The 21,969-nt window shown below is 30.7% G+C and overlaps 2 protein-coding genes across 5 annotated transcripts; both read left to right on the forward strand.

The window, feature by feature from the left end:
- Window positions 1-122: 122 nt before the first annotated feature.
- On the forward strand, window positions 123-3,201 carry LOC126748612 (uncharacterized). Its single transcript, XM_050457966.1, has 6 exons — window positions 123-503; window positions 934-1,134; window positions 1,195-1,326; window positions 1,382-1,683; window positions 1,764-1,939; window positions 1,993-3,201. Exons 1-6 carry the CDS (start codon window positions 458-460, stop codon window positions 2,990-2,992), a joined length of 1,857 nt encoding a protein of 618 aa, XP_050313923.1. The 5' UTR covers window positions 123-457; the 3' UTR covers window positions 2,993-3,201.
- A 1,668-nt stretch (window positions 3,202-4,869) lies between these two features.
- LOC126748658 (uncharacterized) lies at window positions 4,870-20,177 on the forward strand. Of its 4 annotated transcripts, none has more exons than XM_050458034.1 (5): window positions 4,870-4,891; window positions 18,178-18,487; window positions 18,612-19,000; window positions 19,056-19,203; window positions 19,263-20,177. In XM_050458034.1, the coding sequence occupies exons 2-5, from the start codon at window positions 18,188-18,190 to the stop codon at window positions 19,530-19,532; spliced, it is 1,107 nt and encodes a 368-aa protein (XP_050313991.1). In that variant the 5' UTR covers window positions 4,870-4,891; window positions 18,178-18,187; the 3' UTR covers window positions 19,533-20,177. The 4 variants fall into 4 exon arrangements, with proteins under 4 accessions (XP_050313991.1, XP_050313989.1, XP_050313990.1 ...); XM_050458032.1 differs by lacking the exon at window positions 4,870-4,891 and adding an exon at window positions 7,605-7,753; XM_050458033.1 differs by lacking the exon at window positions 4,870-4,891 and adding an exon at window positions 8,415-8,543.
- The last annotated feature ends 1,792 nt before the right edge of the window (window positions 20,178-21,969 follow it).

Below are 21,969 nucleotides of genomic sequence, written 5' to 3' on the forward strand. Positions count from 1 at the left end.
TTGTTGTAAAAGAGATAATGACTGCATTAACAAAGCCCACACTTTATGAATTGCCATTTAGCGATAAACAAAATGAAATTATAAAGGTTTGATGAGTAATTCAAATATATTAAAATTTATTAAAACCGCTAGTAAAAATAAACGAGTGAATGTATTAAATCCTCCTAGTAATTTTAATTGTTTAAGTAACTGTAAAACCTAAATAGGCTCCTTACGGCCATTGCCGTGAACATCAGGTTATGTGTCTCTTAAGTTAAAATTAATTTAACCCATTTCTTCCAATTAAAACGTGAATATACAGTTTGGGAGTGTACATGATAAAAATACCACATGGCACTCAGCAGGGGAGGATATGTTTTCATTAACTACGGCATACAGGTGCACTTGCAGTGAAGTTGACTAGGCGAAGTTTAATGTTTCTTTGTGAATATTTTGTGGTTTATATATTTTCAATCTCATGATGGATAACGAAGTTTTTAATGAGATTGAACAACTCTTGAAAGGTATATATTTAAAATTTTAGTATAGGTTTCAATTAGCCATAGAACTTTGATACTATTTTAAATTAGATCAGTCACGAGTTCATATATTATTTAATGGTTAATCATCTCAGACTCTTGTTTTTTAATAAAATTATTTTTATTTTTATACTTATGCAACTTACGGCATTCTTTGTATGAATTGGTGAATTCACCTAAGTGTTGTTTCACTACGGCTCAAAATAATTTATATGGCAATCTACATGCATTATTTTACGTAGTATCTGTATGACGATACAATCATAACTTTTAGTAGTGCATAAATTTTATAGTACTCACAGAGTGCATAACTTTTTTAATTTTATCTTAATGTCAGAGAATGTTTAATCACAATATACAAAAATTGGCGAGACTAGTGACATCAAATCAAATAAAAGTTGTTGTGTTCTTCCAGATATATCAGATTATCTAGAAAAAAAAAGCCAAAACGAAAAACTTTCGGCGGAAGAGCAGGAATATGCCAAAAAACTAATAGACCGATCAAAGAAACAACTGGAAAAAATTGACGAATATAAAAATAGTAATAATGAATATTTTGAAGTCAATGAAGTTCAAAAAGCCGAGAAGGATTCATATGTTCCTATGTACCCTCTTGGTAAGAACATAACATTTGAATTTTCTCTTAGACTATTGCTACAAATACACTTTTTTTAAGGAGCTAAACGTAAAGAAAAAAAAATAGTTAACGATTGTTTGCCACAATCGCCTCCTCCTCCTCTTCCCGCTAAGTCTATTGGAAAACGAAAAACAGAATCACCTTCCCCAGAACCTGTTTGTCCATACAAAGGTATTCTTGTAAAATAACATAGCGAGAAAAAGTTTTTAATTTCTAGTCATTCCAGAATTACCAGCTAAGCAAACATCAACTGGTATTAAATCCGGACACTTGGTAACACAAAGAAAAATCCTCAAGATCTTATTCAACCAGAAAATGTTTGGAGTTATCCACGATTTTTGGTTATTAATTTATATATCAGAAAAGGATTGGAAGCCGTTTTATACAATAGATCTGCGCTACTATAAAGCAACCGTGGAAGAAGGTGATTCAAATGAGCAAGAAGGTGAAGAAAGTGCCAAACATTTTGGCAAAATGACATCAAGTTTCAAAGTGTTACACACTGATTTGCAGGGTAAGAAATATGAAGTAAGTAAACATATAGTAGTTTTACAATCAGCCCATGCAAAAGCAACTTTTACACTTAATTTTTATTCGCTATTTTTCAGTTTGTTGCCAAAACCGAAAAAGATATGCGTCAATGGATTGCAAAAATAAATTCCACCCACGAAATGGCCCTAAGAGCAGCACAGGGAATAGCTGAAGAGATTTATGAACAATGGGGCACAATGTCGCCACAAAATAACTCAGAAGAAACCTCCCATTTGAACCCATCTCATGAAAGGTTAGTGCTTTTGTGCCAAATTAAGGGTATAATAAAATGATATTTTATTTTAGGTCATTGCAAAACAAACCGCTACCATTAATCCCAAATCAAGAAGATATTAAACCTGATCTTCCAGCAAAAAAGCAAGTTCCACTCTTACCAACGGAATCCCTAGAAGACCTTTATGAGGAGTTACCATTTGGCGATCTTGGACCATTTTCAGAACAAAATGAAAATGTTGAATTGATGGCGAGTAGCGATTCTTTTGATTCGGTAGATGACCGAGATATGATATATGACGAACTCGCAGATATAAGCGGAATTATTAATACTAATACCGCACCACCTAGCACATCTTTAGACAAATATTCTCCTGAACTAAAACACTCTATGACACCTACGAATGAAGAACCTGAACAATATTACGACGATATAACTTCTTTAGAGGAAGATGTAAAAAAACTTTTTAAACCAAATCAAGAATTGAAACCTTCCTCTACAGATGCACCGATTATAAAGGATAAAGTGATCAATTCTTTACAAGGACATGTAGATGTTGACAAATCAAAGTCATTTGAAAAAATAAATAAACCAGCTTTTAAGCCAAGTATAGTAAGCAAATCACCTACTACTCCGATTAAACCAAAAATTCCTACAAAGCCAAATACATTATTGCTAACAGCAAATAAATGTCCCTTGCCAAAATTCAAAAGTCCAGGTCAAAAATCATATGGTAATACGCCAAACAAAATAAATCCTACCCCTAAAAAATCAACAAGTAATTCTTCTTCAACTGGTTGTTGTTTTGAAACATTCTCCAAAGACTCCAAAACTTTTCAAGCAAGTACTCCTAAAAGGAGTTCTAACTTTGAATCCACTATGCCCGTTTTTGACAACTCCTTGAAAGAAATAAATTTTCTGCAGTCTAATAATAAACATGAAGAAAATGAACAGCCGATGGTGCTATTAAAGGGTGAGAAAAATAAAAATAATTTAAAAAAGAATTTAATCAAACCTGCAATAACATCAAATAAACCAAAGAAACCTGTGGTAAAGAAACTGGCATTTTGAGAATAAATCTACCAAATAAAATATATTATGTGATATTGTCGAATTATATGATTATAAATAAAAAGTTGTAATATACTATTTATTTTTGATATAAGAATTATAAGTGAACTATTGTTAAAATATGTTTTTTTTACAATTAAAACTCTTACAGATCTTAGAAGATAATGCTTTTGTAAATACAAGTCAAATATAAAAAAATATAAGACTCATTTATGTTTTATTTGCCTTTCATTCAAGTGCATTACATAAGGTGTACAAACAAAATGCAAAATGTATAAACAGCTTCATAGATTAGACTTTTGACCCTGTTTACAATAATGTTAGAGATACTATTTATTAGATAAGGAATTACAATAAAACACTGAATCAAGTTTAAAACATCAAAGCAAAAAAAAACCTAGAACGTAGGTGCAATTAAATATTGATTCTTCTTTTAGTACGCAATACCTTCTTATTCGTAGGCAGGCGTAGGTCATAAAAAATGGGCGATCTGACATCACCGCTGATCATCCTGTATACTCGTGCCCGAAGATGTGTCATCGGCCTAACTATTACACAGTGGGCATCACGTGAACAAACTATGGACATCAATATGATTATTTTAATAAACTCAATTAAAATCCTATTATTTCAGTATGATCGAAGTAATAAATCTGATCTGTTTTCACTAATGTTTATTGTTTAACCTAATTAGTTGCTACGGTATACGGACAATTTTTGGATATATATTTTGGACTTGCATACCAGAAAAAGGTTTGATTTAATCTACTTAAAATGAGCAGAAATTGATTCTTTGTCTCCTTGAGAGGTTTAATCAAGATCTAGAATTCAAAAATAGGTGTTACATAAAACCTAATTTTAACAAATTTGGTAGGGAAGCATAAAATACCTTTATTTTACGTATGAAAGATGTAAAAGTAGAATATCTAAACGTAACTATTTTGAATATTTGTGACGTTTTACCACCCTATTAAAGCAAAACATTGAATGCCCTAAGCCTTCGTGGCTAGCTGACAACATAAGAGCAATGATACTTTAACAAATAAGGCTTTTAATAAATATAAAAAACTCGAACATTAGAGCATTGGAAACATTTTAAACAAATCAGAAATCAAACAATAAAAAATTCAATTTATAGGAAAGACATTAAAGCTTTTATTCCTCCTTCTTTCAATAACCCTAAAAGTATACACACACTTGCAAGGTGCAATATTTACAATTCTCTCTTATTAAATTAGTTTTATTTAAATTAAGAGAAAACTAACTTTATCATATCCTTTTATTCCCAAACTGTCACTATAGCAGATGTTAAAAGTGTTCTTTATATATATCAGGAAAACTCAATAGCAACTGGTTGATTAATCTTGAAAATGTTGTCCAGTGATTCTGCCCTACCTAACAATAACAAGTATAATTAATTTATGTTTATTATAGATTTAATATTCCCAGAGTGTTGGAAGATCTCACGTATTATATTTATTCCAAAAGAAAACCATGTTTCTATTCTAGAATAACTTAATTAAGACCGCTAAGTTGTCATCGTCAATTTTGTCAAGAGTCAGGAAAGTCAAAAAATCATGAATTTACAAATATATGATCATTTGAGAACCAAAACATCCTGCCTGTTGAATTCAGTCTAAATAAAACTAAATAAAAAATCAGAACACAAAAACAAAAAAAAAGTTAATGTTACATGTGATAATACAAGTATATACTTATATTTTATCAAATAATATTAAAATATAAAAACTTACTATTATCACTACTTTTAAGCTAAACTTTATACCAGATAATACAGCTCATTACATTCCTCCACATTATAATTTGCTTTGCCAACTAGAAGCTTCTTACATTGACATTGGAATTTGTTTAAAGTCTTCCAAATTGGCAAGTTAAGGGGTAAGTGGCTGTACATTTTCTTTGCATCATAAATAAATGATCCTTTTAATTGATTATTAGTGGCTATTGGTAAAGGAATTTGTGACTGTCGAGTAAGATTTTCTCCTTGTTTTGTTCCTGGAAAGTTACCTTCTCCAATAGATCCCAATTTATTGAAACTTCCAGGTCTAAATCAGGCATTGACGGGGTAAGCTGCGGTATTCCGCAAGGACTATACTAGGCCATTTGTTTGTTAATACATAAACACTTGTAAATTGCATCAATATGTAGATGATACCCAGCTGTATGATTCCTTCTATTGGGCTAAAGTGGCTATCGATGAAAATCTAAGTTGTTTACTTCACTTCTCAAAACGTCATAATTTGCACATTAATCCATCTAAATCAAAACTTATGTTTTTTGACAATGATACAGGAGTACATTAAATCAGTGATTAATTTTCGCATAGGGACTGAAACGCTTTCTTGTGACAAGGTTTGCAAAAATCTGGCTTTATTTTTGGATGTAGACTTAGGATTTAAAGCCCACATTAACTATTGCTTATAAAGGGAATATTCTGCACCTAAATTTTTATGTTTGGATATAAAAATAAAACTAACTGACTCTTTAGTTTTAAGTCATTTTAATTTTTGCGATATGTAGTCTACTCACCTTTTTGGACTTTTCTGACACACAAAAAGTCTTGTGTAAGTTACATCTACGTCATAAGAAAGTTTGATCCAGTTTCTTACAAATTAAACGAGTCCCACAGGTTTAACATGGCTCAGAGACGAAAGGTTCATTTTTTTGTACTATTTCACCAGGTTATACTTTTTTTTTGCTTTGCTTTTTGCTTGCCGTACATTTTTTTTAATTTGAATTTTATTTTGTATAAAACAATTATTTACTTTTAAAAATTTTGAAATTTTTTTTATTTTCACAGGAGCTAAACTTTGATCTTTTTAAAATTGTTTTTGTCTCCTTTTTGCATATTCTCTTTATGGCATTTTTTTAGTGTATATCTATAAATCTGCAAAACAAACACATTATTATTATATTAAATTTTTAGATCATTTTGTGTACACAAGGGTAACTTTTCAATTTCTATCATAGAACTATACATTTATTAGGATATCCAAAACATGTCATAAGAATATGTTGCTATTAAGTTGCAGAGCACTGCTGAGATATCCCCAGAAAAGCAGATGTCATTAGAATGGTAAAGAACTATCCTACTCAACTAATCCACATATATTTCCAAATCCGTAGAGACGTACTTTAATTTACATGTATATACTTAAAACACTATAACCAATATAAGGATAATTGAATTCAAAAGTTAAAAAAAAATTAATAATTTAAAAATCAAAATATTCACAATACGATCAAAATAATTGGTCAAAAAAATAATCTGATTTCTTGATTAAATATAGTCAAGTTGTAGAGCTAGAGTACACCATCCCCAAACAGCACACATCCTCCAATGAATGTCCTGTAAAATGGTCTAAGCTAGGTCAAAATGTCCATGTGTTAATTACAGAAATTCTCTGAATGATAATTTTATATATAAGCCAATGGATTTTAAATTATTTTTATCCAATGGAATTTCCATGACGTTCAAAAAGTTGTTTTCAAAAGTATATAGTCAGTTTACCTTCAATGGATAGATTTTTTTGAGAAGCCAGAGTATATGAGTATATGAAGTATTTGAGTTCTGGTCGAAAGATGTGTCTTCATTTTGATAAATGTGCATAAGGTACCATGGATTTAGGAAATTCTTAATCTGATGGCTTAAAAAAAATACGAAATCATTGGACAAATACCAATGAACTAATGAAAATACATTGAACTTATATATTTATAGATCCATCAGACGATCTTTTCTTAAAAAATGTATAGGACATATCAATATAATTTCTTAACAAATGAATATGATTTAGGTTAGTTCTAAGCCCATAAATTGAAAAAAAGTAAAAAGCCACTAGGCTCTTATTTTTCTAGATTCATTAGACGTCCATCTCTCTTCGAAAACTGTATCATTCATTTTAATGAAAATATGGAACGAAAATCTTAATCTCATGCCTTCAATGTTAATAGTCAAACAATAATAAAAGGGGACAATTCCAATGGATGTGTTTAAAATGAGAGCCAAGTTATAGTAGCGTTTAATGGACTTGCTTCGCAACTGTACGGACGTCCAATGGACTTTTTGCACCGAAATTTTGTGTTATTATTAGACCTCCATCGGTTTTTTATTTCGTAGTTAGTTGGATATATTATGGACAAGGAAAGTTACAAGTCTATCAAGTTTCTATTTTACATGTCTTGCAAAGAAACTAAATAATGCAATTAACAAATCATTTGTCCAGTGGAGAGTTTCATTTAAGTGTGTGACATGTGTATAATCCTAAACCTGGACATCCATTGTTTTTTTTCAGAAATCAAACGAATGTCCACTGGCCATTCAAAAAGGAGGAATCCTTTGGTCCTTTGGATAGATTTAAGTTGTTTGGGTCTGGACAAGGGTTCCAGAATGCCGGTTGTTAACTCCTTCTCACCTCCGTCCTTAAACAAGAACAAACTTCGTATCACCTGCAAACAAAAATATCGTTTCAAGATAATCGATCAACAATATATAAATTTAAAACAAAAAAACATTTTGTCTGCTGGTAATATAGAAACTCTCACTGTACGGCGTTGCTATAACAACGCAAAACGCGCACCTAGCCCAGGAGTTTGTATTTGCGCAAGCTTAAGAAAAGGGTGTGATTGCTCGCGTCTCTGACTTTCGTTAGTCCTTCAATGTATGTAAACCCAAAATTTGAGAGTGTTGAGCCCACAAAATAAGTCCTCCTGGCCCCTCTTGTTTCATGGAAAACAGCTGTATGTATTTAGTATTTCACCTCACGAGATAAACGCCCTCGTTGCACTATAGTTTTGTATTATTTTTAGACTCATTTATAATTTAATTGGTCTTATTCATGTCATGACGTGACTGGATTAATTTTTAGTTATCATCTCAGTAATTTGCAAGTTTCACAGACTACATTAGTTGTATTTATAGTAGATATAGACACTTATTTTACTTGATTTTTATGTGTGAAAAAAATATTAACTTGCATGCTTGTATAAAAACTCAAAAACTTTCATTCATGGATCATATAAACTTTAAAAAGAAACCCCCAGTGAATACATCAAGGTCAAAATCCAGATGTGCCTTAGCTCTTGCAAGGTCATATTTATTTGTCCTTTTAGTAGTAAATGACGCTATTTGACGTAGCGTAATTCAAAACAACATACATATTGATCTATCATCGGGTATATAAAACATCGCAATAAATAATTTGATAAATATACATAATTATTAGGTAGCCACAGTAGAAAAATTTAAATACAAGAGCTCAATGTCACCGATTCAGCACAAAGTCCACAATAATCTATGCGTTTTCCCCATAGTAGTAAACATCACTAAAAAATTAAATTCGCAATTAAATGCACAATTTTATTGTTTTTAATGATTCAGAAGTTGATAGGGTCACAAGGTCTGAGGCGGTCTTTACTTTTATTAGCTGTGACCTTTGTTAAATGAAAAAATCACTTGATGCTTGCAAAAAGCTATTTAGTTTGTTATCTGTGGTTGCTCGAGCGCTCTGTGTTTATCATTCAATAAAAGGTAAACTGTTTTCATATTTTGGAAAATCCAAAAATACGTGACAACCTTGAGAATTATATAGTGACACGCACTAAAAAATAATATATTTTTTATAAATAGATAAAATTTAAAAAAAATGAGTGTAAAGCTAATAAATTAATCAATATAATTTTATCATCCTCTTGATGTTGATCTCAAGCCACGTTGTTTTTAACCAATTGCGCGCGAAGTAAATAAGTTGTGATTTTTTTTATGTACACTTTACCTTGAGGTTTGTTGATTTACGTACCTAACATGTAATGATTATGTTTTCTCTACATTTACACTCTGCCTGGTAACGTTGTTGATAATAGTTGGGAGAATTTAAAATAATCTATCAGGAAATGATGAATGTTTCCAAATTGGTTTATTAAATCTCAAGGATTTGAACAAAATGTATTACGTATAAGTGCTCTTCTTTTATAATATTCGCATTCTACACAAGACATATCAAAACAAAAGAATATGACCAATCTAAATAAAATACTGGCCATTATGTATTAGGAAAAACAAACCGGATTCAAGGTTCTAATCCCACCTAAAGACACACTTAACTGGATTAAAAATAGATGTAGTTTTAGTATTTTCAGAGCACGCTACTTCAGCGTGCACTTTATCTGCTCAATTCATCAGATATCCCGTCATTTCTGTGTATTTTGCTTTAGAAATATATTGTGACACATTAAACAACCTTATTTTTGTCACATGTTAGGGAGCTGATGATCATTGCCCTTGTTTATCTTTCTGTTAGATATTTTTTGTAAATCATGCAGGATTAAATATCAAGTATTTTATTTAGATCACAAAAGAACTGCATGATATATAAACTAATTTATTTTAAAAGGGTCCTTCACAATTATTTGATATTTTAAAAATTATTATCTGATTAAATTTAAAAAAGTACGTTTAACTTTTGCTCAGGTTTAATTTATAATTATAATACAAACGGTATAGCACCTTGAATTTCTTTTTGTGCTTGTTAGGCCTTTGTCTCTTTCTGTGTAGAGGTGGTTTTTCACTAGAGTTTAAAATTTAAAATTATCTGAAGAACGATAAAATATATATTTAAATTATTGTTTTATTAATAAAAACGACAATTAATTATAAATAATTAGACTTAAGCCAAAGAGCGTACAAACATCTTAATGTTTTGGATATAATTTCCTGACAAAATTCATGAATTCTGCCCTTGAATTCTTTATCAGAACCAGTCGTTTTGTTTCATTTGCATAATTTGCGAAAACTTAGATAATATTTATTGGTTATGTCTATTGTTTATCAACAATATCTTGCAAGTCTGTAGTCAAGTGTATATAAGCCATAATTAAACAATAATTTGACAAATTAACAACATACAAATTAAGATTAATGCCTTTAGTCATGTACACAGATAATGAATGTATATAGTAGGTCAAACTTTATCACTTTTTAATGCTTGTACATTAAAAAGTTATTATTGAAAATAGTTTATAGATTGATTTACTAAAAATAGATTAAGAATATTTGAGGGTGGCGCTATAGATTAAAGAAGATATTATTTTAAAATGAATTACCTAAATAAAATTAATTCAGAAAACCCTCGAAAATAATTGTACTTTCTGAAGGTCAACACCCAATAAAATGTACCCCCCTTAAACTTTAAACAAATAAAAGTATCTAAAATTGGCTGGGTCATAATTTGCTATAGAAAATATTTACATACGTTGTTATGTCAATGTTTGGACCTGAATATTTTATAATTTATTATCAATTAGGGTCTTTTATCTAGAACTTAACGCAAATAATACCTAGTAACTGATACGTCAGAACATGTTTTTTCCTCAGTTTAAGCTCTAATATAAACGGTGTATTGATTAAAAATCTAATCTTAAAATATTTACACTAATCGGATATTTAAAAATAATAAAATGATGTCAGTGGCACCGATTTAAACTAGCCCTCAACAACTCATCTTTAAATTCACAACAGGTAGCATTTTTCTGTCAACAAAAACAATTTCATATGATATTTTGACTTTTATTTAGGTGCGAAAATATCTTTTTAAAATAGATTGTAGTGTGAAAATAATAATAGGACTGCCAAAAACATGAACATTTTATTCGTATTAACAAATAAATATTAACTGTGCGATTTTATAATAGTAATATTCAAAGACACAAAGCCATATCAGTTTTAATGATGACAAAGCATGTGAATGCTTAATTCATAAGCAAACATTTTTAACGATTTACTACCTGGTTTACCAGTTGCAATTATAATGCTTCTGTTTTCAAGTGCAGATTTAATTTTACAATGTTTTCTATTGTGTGCGGTGATTATACTTTGAAATAGGTTATATAAAAATAATAAAATATTTAATTATCCTTATTATAGAATCACAAATGTGCTAGGAAATGTACCTATTTCCTTTTAAAAAGCAATATTTAACATGAAAAAGCGTTTAAAAAAATTACTGTTACATCTTCTATTAAAACTGTATTTAATTATATGTATTTAATTAAGTTGGCAACATATGAGAAACCTCTTTATTATTAGTTTTAGGGAAAAAAGTGATTGTTTATAAAAAGTTCTGCATGGTCCAAAACCTAAAATGCAACAATTAATTGTGAAATTTGATTGTTATAGTAGTTTAGAACTAAACACTACAAATATGCAATTATATCCTGCTACACAAATTTTTTCCCTATTTACAATAGCAATGCAAATGTAATTACGTGAAATCTAAAATGCACTGACAAATAAATGATTTGTTTATAGCGAGAAATGTTTGACAGTGAGGTTGAAAACATTAGTTGTATTGACAGAGAATATTTATAAAATTTAGAGTAAAATGCCAGCAACATTAGGCACTGCAGATCAAATTGTGGCTGACAATTATAGAAGGTATCGAGAAGCTGAAGAAATTTTTAATAACTGACACCCCGAAAAAAAACTTCACTATGGCACATTAAGGAACATATTAACCAAATTAAAGGGTTTTGGAGATATAAATAAAATAATAAATTTACGAAGAAACGCCAATAACAGGTTGTCAATGATGACATGTAATTTGAAATAATGCTCTCAACAACAGCATATACTAAAAAATCCTTGCGAACAAGGGAAATTTCCTGTCATATCCTATTAATAAAGATGATTTTAAAATTTTTGAAAAAGAACAGGTTTCACCTATACAAGACCTAATTTATTCATATGTTAAGACCAGGAGATCGTGATAAACGCTTTGAATTCTGCTGTGATATCCAAGGAATGTTAAGTGAATATAAAGCCCATTTATGGAAAGAGATATTCTTATTTTGGATGAAGCAACATTTTCATAATATGGAATAATCTGTTCCCGAAATTGCCATTGGTGGATTGATACTAATCCAAATTTTAACATTAAAACTCTTGACCAGTACGCATTTAAAACAAATGTGACGTGGAATTTACAGAAATAAAATAATTGGACCTTTTTTTATAAATCTTTAAATGCGAACCGTTATTTACTGTTTTTAGAGAATGAATTAGAAGACTTTTTTGATAATGCTTCCCTCCTTTTAAGTCAACAAATACGGTTTCAACAGGATGGTGCTCCATGCCTCAGTAGTTTAGATGTAAGGCATTACCTTAAAAATTGTTTTAATGGAAGAGTTATACATCGGAAATTTTTTGGCCACCTCGTTCTCCAGACTTGACGCCACTCGATTTTTTCCACTCGAGGGTTATTTAAAGCAGAAGGTATATCTTCAAACGCCCTTTACAGATGTTGCTCATTTGTAAAGAACTAGTACAGAATCCTTTCAGACTATTACTCCGGTTATGATTAGATGAGTATTGAAAGACTTTTGTAAAAGAACAATTACCTGTATTGAAAAATAAGAAGGATATACTGAGGCATTAGCAAATTGAAGGAGCTAATATTATTGGTAAAAATTATTACAACAATTAATTAATATGGTATTATTCATTTAAATGCACCTCTAAAGTGTTACAAGACAGTAATTAGTGTGGCACAACACAGAGTGTGGTCGTTTATTATCTCTGCATAACCCTAAAACTTTATTGGTACCAAAACGTATTTTATTCCTTATATATGGCATCATTATGAAATTTCATATTATTTTCAAAACTCTTTTTATCCTAGTAGGCGTTTGCAGCAAAACTCCCCTTATCCTATCTGTCAAAATTTGGCGCTTATTCACGCTAATTTCGTTGTCTCGCGCTGCACGTGATCAACACAAATACGTTTTGTTTAATAATAAAAGCTCAAAAGACCATCCTTAAGTACATTTAATATTTTTTCAAAAATAATATTATTCAGTTTGTGTAACTAGTACTAAAAACTATAGTTCTGATACTCCTATATTAAATGAATGGAAAGGAAGACGAAATTAATGACATAAAAATGCTTAGAAGCTTAATAACAGTCCAGGCCATCCAATAGAGTCTTAGATCCCCATTTCTGAAAAAGGGCATATCTTTTAATTTTGTAACAAATAACCTTCCATCAAAAGTTTCAATTAAACCTGAGAAATTAGAAGATGCCGATAAGCTACTGCTGCAAATTTTTTGAGTGAATTAGCAAGAACTCAATGAATTTCAATGCTACAAAGAGGAATTCAAGAACGAAACAAATCAGCACGACTTAAATGAAATACCTATTAAAGAAAGATACTTTAATAGTTCAAATCGTTGAATTTAGTTTTTTTAATTTCATTTCATTTTCTTAGTTTGTTAGTAATTTTTCCTTATTCATGCTTTTGTAGCAAAACTTTTCTAATCCATTTAATTTAAATAAATATCTCTAATACCAGTGAATGAATTTATTTTTACCATTAAATAATTATTGAAAATATTGAAAAGTTAGTAGGCGTACAAATAGTACTTGCTTGTTATTGTTTAGAATTTGTGTGTGTGTTAAGTAACTCTAGTCTGATGATGGTAAGAAAACTTGCCGAAATGCATCATCCTGAAATTACAGGATTACCGATTAGGTAGTATTTTATTTGCGGAGAAAAGACTTCCCCTACTAACTTTTTAATATTATATTGACTCCACTTCAGAATAGTCTTTTTCCTTAATATTAAATAATATTTGTGATTTTTTTCTAATTTCATAAGTTTGGCTAGACACTTTTATCTAACAGATTAAAAGATGCAGTTTTTATGCGATTTCCCAAAATTTAAGTTTTTGGATAAGGTGGTCTCAATAAAAATTAAGAGATTGGTTCTTATTATTAATTACTTTGTTTTGTAAAAATGTGGTTATTAGTTTCTGAACGGAAAGGTTATCATGTTTTGTAATAAATAAATAAAAATATAAATGTTCGGCACCCCTAGGTAATGTGAGAAACATTAGTAAAAACATTTGTAATTTTCGGTATTGTCAAAAATAAAGGTACTTTACTCTTAAGCAAAATTGACATTTTTTTACGAACCTTGTATACGAATAATAAAATTTGATTATTGCGTTTTATGTTTTGGACCATACAAAACTTTATAAAGAATAATTTTTTAAATAAAACTAATAATAAAAAAGTTTCCCATATGTTTCCAAGTTAAGTAGACATACTGTATATGTTTCATTGTCTTGTATTCCTATTGTTTCATAAGTCCAAGGACTCAACGACTTCTAGAATCCTTAATATTTTTCCAAATCCGTCGTTTATTCAAATTCGAAAACATTCTATATACTTCGTTAATCTGAAAGTCAAAGCAGAAGACCAGCTGAAGAAGAAATCGAGTCTAAACCTTTTACCCAGGTAGATTGATGAACTTTCGACAAAGATTCATTCGAAGAAGTCACTCAGGTAGCGATACAGACAGACCCTTTATGATCGAGGGCAATCATTGGCAACACTGTTACAAAGATCAGATGTTTTTAAGCTAGGCTGCATTAATTGGGATAATATGGTTTAGCAATGTTGCCAGAACGTGATTTAAATCACCTAGGAACGAGTCTGAGTATGCTTTCTCAGAATTATATGATATTTATGCCAATCAAGTGACAATTAGTCCCTAATAAGAGTTCAATAAAACAATTAGATAAGTACCAAAAATAAATAATACAAATGCTAAAAGAATAATGACAAAAAGGAAGCAACAGTTTAGGTAGATATAGTGAAAGTACTTCATATTTTATTTATATCTTACAAAAATAATCTATCATAGAGATGGGTACTTGGGCAATTTTTACTTAATTATTAAGTAATAACCTTCTGGATGTTTAGCCATGTAAGTTCAGACGATTTGTCTAAATAAGATTTGCACAAGTAATACCAAAAAAGGCCGTTTAATATTCTTATACAAAATAAGAACTATGCTCTTTTTAACAGGAAAATCTATTTAAAAAAGGCTTTTTTCTACCTTAATGAGTTCTTTGACCCGTTCTTATTTGCCACATCAATCGAGTGGACACAAAAGGCAATTTTTATTTGCTTATTATACCGTAAATATAACTGAAACTTCAATATAATTGGTGGTTACACCTTGGCAACAGCGGGCATGCGAACAAAAGCTGAACTATCACGTCTCCTACACGTGCACTGTTTACTGAAGCCTGTTGTAAACACTCATGTTCTGTAAATAAGCGTTCCGAACCGCTCCTCAGGTTAGTGTTTCAAGAAACGCATACCGAAAACCTGCTTCGAGAAAACAGTTTTCCTGAGATATTTTCCATAGCACGAGGATTGATTTAAAAAAAAATCAATAAGTGAATTTTCTAATTTGTTTGCATGGCTATTGCAATTTTACATGATGTTGACTGAAAGTGCTTTGATTAATTTTAACAGCGCGATGTCTGGGTAAGCCCCTGCTTTACTTATTTTTATTTAAATGACATCATGATCATTTACTTTCTTCTTCTACTTTCGCAATTTGCCATCACTTAATGCAGGAATAGTTTTTCTTTATAATGTAAATGTGCTTTAGTTTCTTTACTGAAAGATCCATTGCATGATTAATGAGATTAATTTAGAATAAGTACTTTGAAAAAACACATGTTGACCCACATTGGTGATAGTGAAGATAATTTGTTTCTAATTTATTACCATGATATTTTTTATTCAAACAATTTTCTTGGCAATTTATTATCTTTTTTCTTAATACTTCAAACCGACTACTGTTTCTTGATAAAAGTCTAATATAGTAAGTAGGTATTATAAATTTTTATTATTTTATTAACTTATTATTTGCTTCTGAATTAAACTCACTAATGAATAATTTTACTGAACACAGTTGTTATTAGGTCAAAAAGAGAAATATAAAACCCCATATAACATTAAGCTTTACCAATAAAACTAATAGGTCCATATGGTTTGTTCTAATCAGCAAAAGCAATAAATTTCTAATATATTAGTACTAAAATTATGTCACTATGTTGTTTACTTACAGAAATAATTCGTCAACAATTTTAAGTGACTGAACTAATGGTTAATGTTATCAATAATATTAATAATTAATCACACAACTAATTGAAAATTATATTGATACTTCATATCACATATTTTAAATATTAATTAGTTTGTTGTGACTAATAAAGAAAATAAATTACACCTAACTAAGACAGATATAATTAATCACATTAATTTCTGTTGAGAACAGCTGCTTATTTTTGTTTAAGATAATGAGATTGAAGTTGAAGCTTTAAATTGATATTATGATCTGCCATAGAGTACTGTACTCTACCATATAGCCATCTATCTACTACTTAATTGAAAAAATCATCCATAGACCTCAAAGATAATGATAATTGAACAAAACCAAAAATTTCAGAAACCAAAAAATTCTGCCATCGGCATTTTACTTTTCAACTTGAAGACATGTTTCTTTTACCATCCCTAGGATTGTTTATTTAATGCAAACTCACCTTAAAAAGAGACCTTTCTTCAAAATTAAGACATATATTAATGCTAAAATTCCATAGTTTAAATAGAATTTATATCATTGTCATTCTTACAAGCCAATTTATGTCCTCTGATAGGTTCTAAATATTATTGTAATGTATTAATTTAAATAAAATTTGTATTAACTTAGGTACACACACAATGTTTTTTTTCTTGAAAATAATTGAATTTCAAAAAAAAACATATAAAATCTGCTGTATCACAGTAAATTTAACAAAACTTAATCAAATGAAATTATTTACTTTCAAATGAATACATTAATAATTGAAAAAAAAAACTGATGGGACAATAACAAAACACTTGTGAATAAAAAATGCATATTTAAGTTTTAACAAAAGGAATAATTGGTGACTTACTAAAAGCTTCTTTAAAGCATTTGTTGTTGAGAAACGACAGATGATGTTCAAAATGGTGCAAAGATTCTTGTGAACTGCAATGAAATGTTCCCAAAATATGACATGGATTTATTTTTAAACATACCTTGTACTTATTTGTTTGGAAATAAAATTCTTCTCAGCAATTGCTTTAATTTTGCAGAGTTCTATATTAAATGTTTGGCAAGATAAAGAGGTTTTAATTAATCTATAAAAGAGGTTTCATTTTTTCTCTTGTTCAAGAGACCTAAAAAAGGTAAGGAACCATTGTTTTCTATTTAAAGGGTAAACTCAGTTTTATTGTGGAGGGAGTTGACAAGTTTTAAAAAATCTGACAATTGGTTATCATCTCCATTGCAAAGTATCATCCAAATACTTTTGGTAAAGTAGCAGGTCAGCGTTAAAATTACTATTAAGGATCTTTTGTTCCAAGTTATCCATAAAAACTTTGTTTAAAAAAGAGCCCATTGCTAATCCATCTCTCTGCTTAAAACAATTATTATTAAACTGAAAGAAATGTGGAATAAAACACCAAGGTTCAAGTAATGAATGAAAATTTATTCCTTAAAAGCCTTTGTACAAGCAATAGGCATCTATTAGTGGAATGCTTAATAATATTTTTTTTACATGGAGAGAGATTAGGCGAGGAACATTTACATTTTGAAAATATGACCAAATTTTTGACGGATGTATCAGCAGAAATTTCTCCGAAACTTCTCAAAGGGTTTTATTAAGCCATAATGAAAGTTTATAACATGATATGAGGGAATAAACAATACTACCAGGCTTATAGGCATAGTCGATTTATGAATTTCTGGCAAACCATACAAAAATGATGTTTTTGAATTCATGGGATATAATTTATATTTATTTTGCTTGAAATATTCAAAGGTTAAAATAGCTTTATCTACAGACTTTTTTTAAAGTATCAAAAAATTATTGGTTGGGTTTTTATTTAGGGTCTCAAAAATCATTGCCACTTAAAAAGTCCATGAATTTATCCATATCCATCACCACCAAACAGTTCAGAGTGTACATGCTTAAATGACCCACAACCATTTAGCGCACATTTCATTTCTTCCCAGTAATTCAGACCCTTTAATTTATTTCATTTTTGTCTTGCTAATTTTTAACATACCTATGACTGCATGTTTTTATGAGTATACGTATTGTAGATCTGTCTGATGATACCCTTAAGGCAAAACATGTCACCATTTGATTAAGTATTAATTAAGTTTACTGTGATACTGTCATCATTTTAAAATTACACCTGCAATCTTACTAAATTTTCAATTTTTCCTTATTAAAACAACTCTGACATTTTGAATCTGAAGAATCACCTCCTCCATCTTTCCAGATCAAGCAACATGAACAAACTTTGTCGTCAAGTATCAATCGAGTCTCCCGGTCCCATTATCAAAGACTGCGTCTTCAGCTTTGAGGTGCCCGTTCCGGATGTACCTGCGCAAGGTGCTCGCATTCGGGTTGTCTGTGCTGGCGCTTGCTATCGCATGCGCACACGTAGCCCCTCTACATCCAGCATTTCATCAGTGGAAGATGCCGGCTACTCCCCTGCGCATCATGGCCTTAGAGATGGTGCTCTTTTCCCTGGGTATGAGGTTGCTGGCGTTGTAGACGCCCTTGGGGCTGAAGCTTCTGCATCAGATGTAAGTATGACGTTTTTTTAATTAACAAAACAGTTAGGCATGAGATAATATGTATGGCCTCAGCCTATTATGTCCTATGACATATATAACATTTGAAAAATTTACTCACCACTATATATTTCAGGAAATCAAAGTAGGGACTCGCGTAGTCATTTATCCGTACGACGGCATTCCTCATGGTTATGCAGAATACATTGTAGTGCCTACCATAGACTATTTGGTGCCTGTTCCAGACCAATTACCTCTTGGTGTTGCCGCCATGCTGCCCACCGGAGCTCTTTTGGCCAAGAATGCTGTGGTTACCGCGCACAAGCATGTCCTAAAGCTGTTTGAGGACCGCTCAGCTGATCATATTGTTCGCATCTTGATTGTTGGTACCGGAGGACTTGCTTTATGGGCTCTACGTATTGCTGAACACCATTTCAAGGCTCCTGAGTATATCAACCGAGTCAAGATCACCGTTGCTACTTTAAAAGATGAAGGCTTAATGAGGACTGCTGCAGAACTGAAAAGGTTGAATAATACTAGCTTACTACTCAAATATTTACTAATATATATTATGTTATAGAGTAAACATTGTTCAGTGGAATGAGGATTTGTATGAAAAACAGCTGATCGAGAGAACCAAGAACGCTTGCAATGGTTTAGTAGATATCGTCATCGATTTTGGTACTACCTCAAGGTCTCTACATAGATCTCTACAATGTTTGAGTTGTGTAAGTATTCCAGACTACACAAAAGAAGAAAAAGTTTTAAAAGAATGGTTTGGTTTCAGGGTGGTGTGGTGTTAGTAAGTGAAGAAGTAGCGGAACGTCTGTTGCCAAAGTTCTCCAGATTGATTCAGCAATCGAATCAAAAAATTGAGCCAGTTGCTAATGGTAGCATTGAACAACTCAAGGAGTTGGTCAAATACGTCGCAAACGGGGACATCGTCCCACCTCCTCACACAGAATTTTCGGCCGAAGAGGCCTCTAAAGTGGTAGAAAAGCTCTGCCATTCTGAGATACCTGGCCGAGCTATATTACGTTTTCACGATATCCAGTAAATTAGTATTTCTAAGTAGTATTAATTTATATTTTATGTGAAATATGTATCATATTTCTTTTTATTTCCACTTTTTCCTATTTATGATCTTTTTTTTACCAAATATTTAAAAGTTCTTGTGATCGTATTATAATTTAAAGTATTAGTTATTTGTTCCGCATTTATTCGGGACTGTGCTTCTTACCAAAATCTACTTCCTCTAATTTTTTATATGTAAAATTTATAGCACAATAATACTAAATGCTTAGGTATTTTAAGACAAAATATAGTAAATTTTGGTAAGGCGTCCCCATGGCATTGTGATAAGCTTTATTTAAGTTTTACGCCGAAAAGACTTGTGATCCCTTGCCTAACTGTTTACCTACCTAATTACTTATAGGTATTTAAAGATCTGATTACTTAGGTAACTAGCTAGAAGCAAGCCCTTACAAGCTTTGGTCATTTTAATCGATTTGCAAAAATATTTCCTAGAGGGCAACATTGGGTCTATTTTTGCAGCTTTTCTTTATGCGGCATATATATATAGAAATAGAAAAAAATGTTTTTTTTTTTAAAATTAATTTCCTAGCATTAGGTTCGTTCTTATCTTGTTTCTATTTTTTTTGTATGTACATAAAAATCCCAATAAATAATACATAATGTTGAATCTGTGTTTTAATCATGCGGATGGTTCAGAATGAATAATACTTCTTTTATTATATTAATACGAGGTTAACCGCGTTTTAAAGTTATACAGAGTAATATTCAATTGATGAATCCAATATACATGACGTAGCCACTCTTTATCTTGACTGATTCTATTTGTTACCACAGGATTTTATCCTGTAATTTTCAAAAATTATTAAGCTTAATTTAAAGTTAAGAAAATTGGAACTAAATAGGTGCTGACGAATATTTCCTTCGACATCCTTTTTTTTCCATTCAGGATGCCTAAATAAACCGAACACCAATGGCTTTTTTCTAATTGGGATTGATAGTCCCTTTAGTAGCAGCATAGTTTCTTATATTTTGAGGGTTTTTTCTGATGTTCTCACGGTGTCTGTTTCAATAAGTTCGTTTCCAGGATATCTGTAAGCCTTTTTATATAAAAAAAACTTACATATATATTATCTCCTATCTTTGTCCAACTTTGATAATTTTAGCAGCAAATGGTTGACAAATTGATTAATTAGCTCACCCAAGGCCTAAAGCCAATTAATCCTTTTAATTATTGACTTGTGTGCACCATATATTGAATAATTAGTCTATAATTTCATTTTTCCTAATTTATATTGCTGTGGGGGCAGCCCACGTGCTCCTAGATAGTCCATTTATGAACAAAGAAAATAAGCATATAATAAATAACCTAAGCGGTATCCCAGAGATAAGTCCCAGGTTTAAATATAGCTTAAAATTGTACCTTTCTTCAGGTAGCGAAACGAATTATGGTTAATTAGAGCAAAAGTGAAAAGGGGCTGAAAATGTCAGGGAACCTTTTTTTAATTTTAACTTGTACATAAATTTTTAACATACTTAATGCTAGTAGCACCGCTCTCCGGGTGATACTTTTAAACTTAATTCTTGTTTAAATCATCAGTTTTTATATTATATAAATTATTTTATTGTGCAAACTTAATTTTTTTTTAAACATCATATTGAATAGCTGCAATAAGAAGAAAAATCAAATACACATGAATTACTTGACGAAATAATTCAAAACTGCAAAAGTACATAGTTGCTCCATAATTAGGCCCCCTTTAACATCTGCTTCAGGTCAAATATAGCCTGAATATCCACGTAAATCTCTAGGCAACATATTTGCAAGGCATTTCCAACCGTAATTACCAAAAATCTCTGAGATCAAAAAGGGGTATTAAGTCATAAAGTCTATGTATATATGCCTTCGTTGCTCTTTTCGGTTGGCGTAAAGCCCGCGGGCAACACAAAGAAGAGGAAACTTCTGAGAGGAAGGCTGAAACTCCCTATACAGCTAACTTCAGTTTTCGGGAATGATGACCCTATTCCGGCGTTGTCAGCATTTAAGATATTTCTAATATTATCTTAAGCACTGGCATAATACGTTTAATAATGTATTTGTGATCTATTCAAGGCTTCTGACTATATAGACCGTTAAATTAATTTTCATACACTGAAAGTCATCGTCAGTTCATTTGTCTTAGCCATAATTTGCCTTAACCAACCATATGCCAGAAGCCATTTCCAGTGTCTTCTACCTTTTCAAAGAATTTAACGACTTACCCCTTGCAAATAGCAAAAACTTTCATAAACTTGGCGTAATGATGTTTTTTTCATTTTTAATTACACATATTATTATAATATATTTCAATATATAAAAAATATGGAAAAATTCGAATGTCGAAAAATCGAAAGAATAAATCAGTAGGGCTGTCTAGAGACCAACACCCACCCAACACAGTTTCACAATAGCTGTGTATAAT

Source organism: Anthonomus grandis, chromosome 22 (genome assembly GCF_022605725.1).
Source record: "Anthonomus grandis grandis chromosome 22, icAntGran1.3, whole genome shotgun sequence".
NCBI lineage: Eukaryota > Metazoa > Arthropoda > Insecta > Coleoptera > Curculionidae > Anthonomus > Anthonomus grandis.

Excerpts from the sequence above, each read along its gene's own strand:
- LOC126748612 (XM_050457966.1), top strand. The coding sequence starts at position 458 with ATGATGGATAACGAAGTTTTTAATGAGATTGAACAACTCTTGAAAG. Across the intron at positions 504-933 it reads GATTGAACAACTCTTGAAAG|ATATATCAGATTATCTAGAA; the intron begins GTATATATTTAA and ends GTGTTCTTCCAG. Across the intron at positions 1,684-1,763 it reads TGCAGGGTAAGAAATATGAA|TTTGTTGCCAAAACCGAAAA; the intron begins GTAAGTAAACAT and ends GCTATTTTTCAG.
- LOC126748658 (XM_050458031.1), top strand. The coding sequence starts at position 15,296 with ATGATGTTGACTGAAAGTGCTTTGATTAATTTTAACAGCGCGATGTCT. Across the intron at positions 15,346-18,177 it reads TTTAACAGCGCGATGTCTGG|ATCAAGCAACATGAACAAAC; the intron begins GTAAGCCCCTGC and ends CCATCTTTCCAG. Across the intron at positions 19,204-19,262 it reads CTCTACAATGTTTGAGTTGT|GGTGGTGTGGTGTTAGTAAG; the intron begins GTAAGTATTCCA and ends GTTTGGTTTCAG.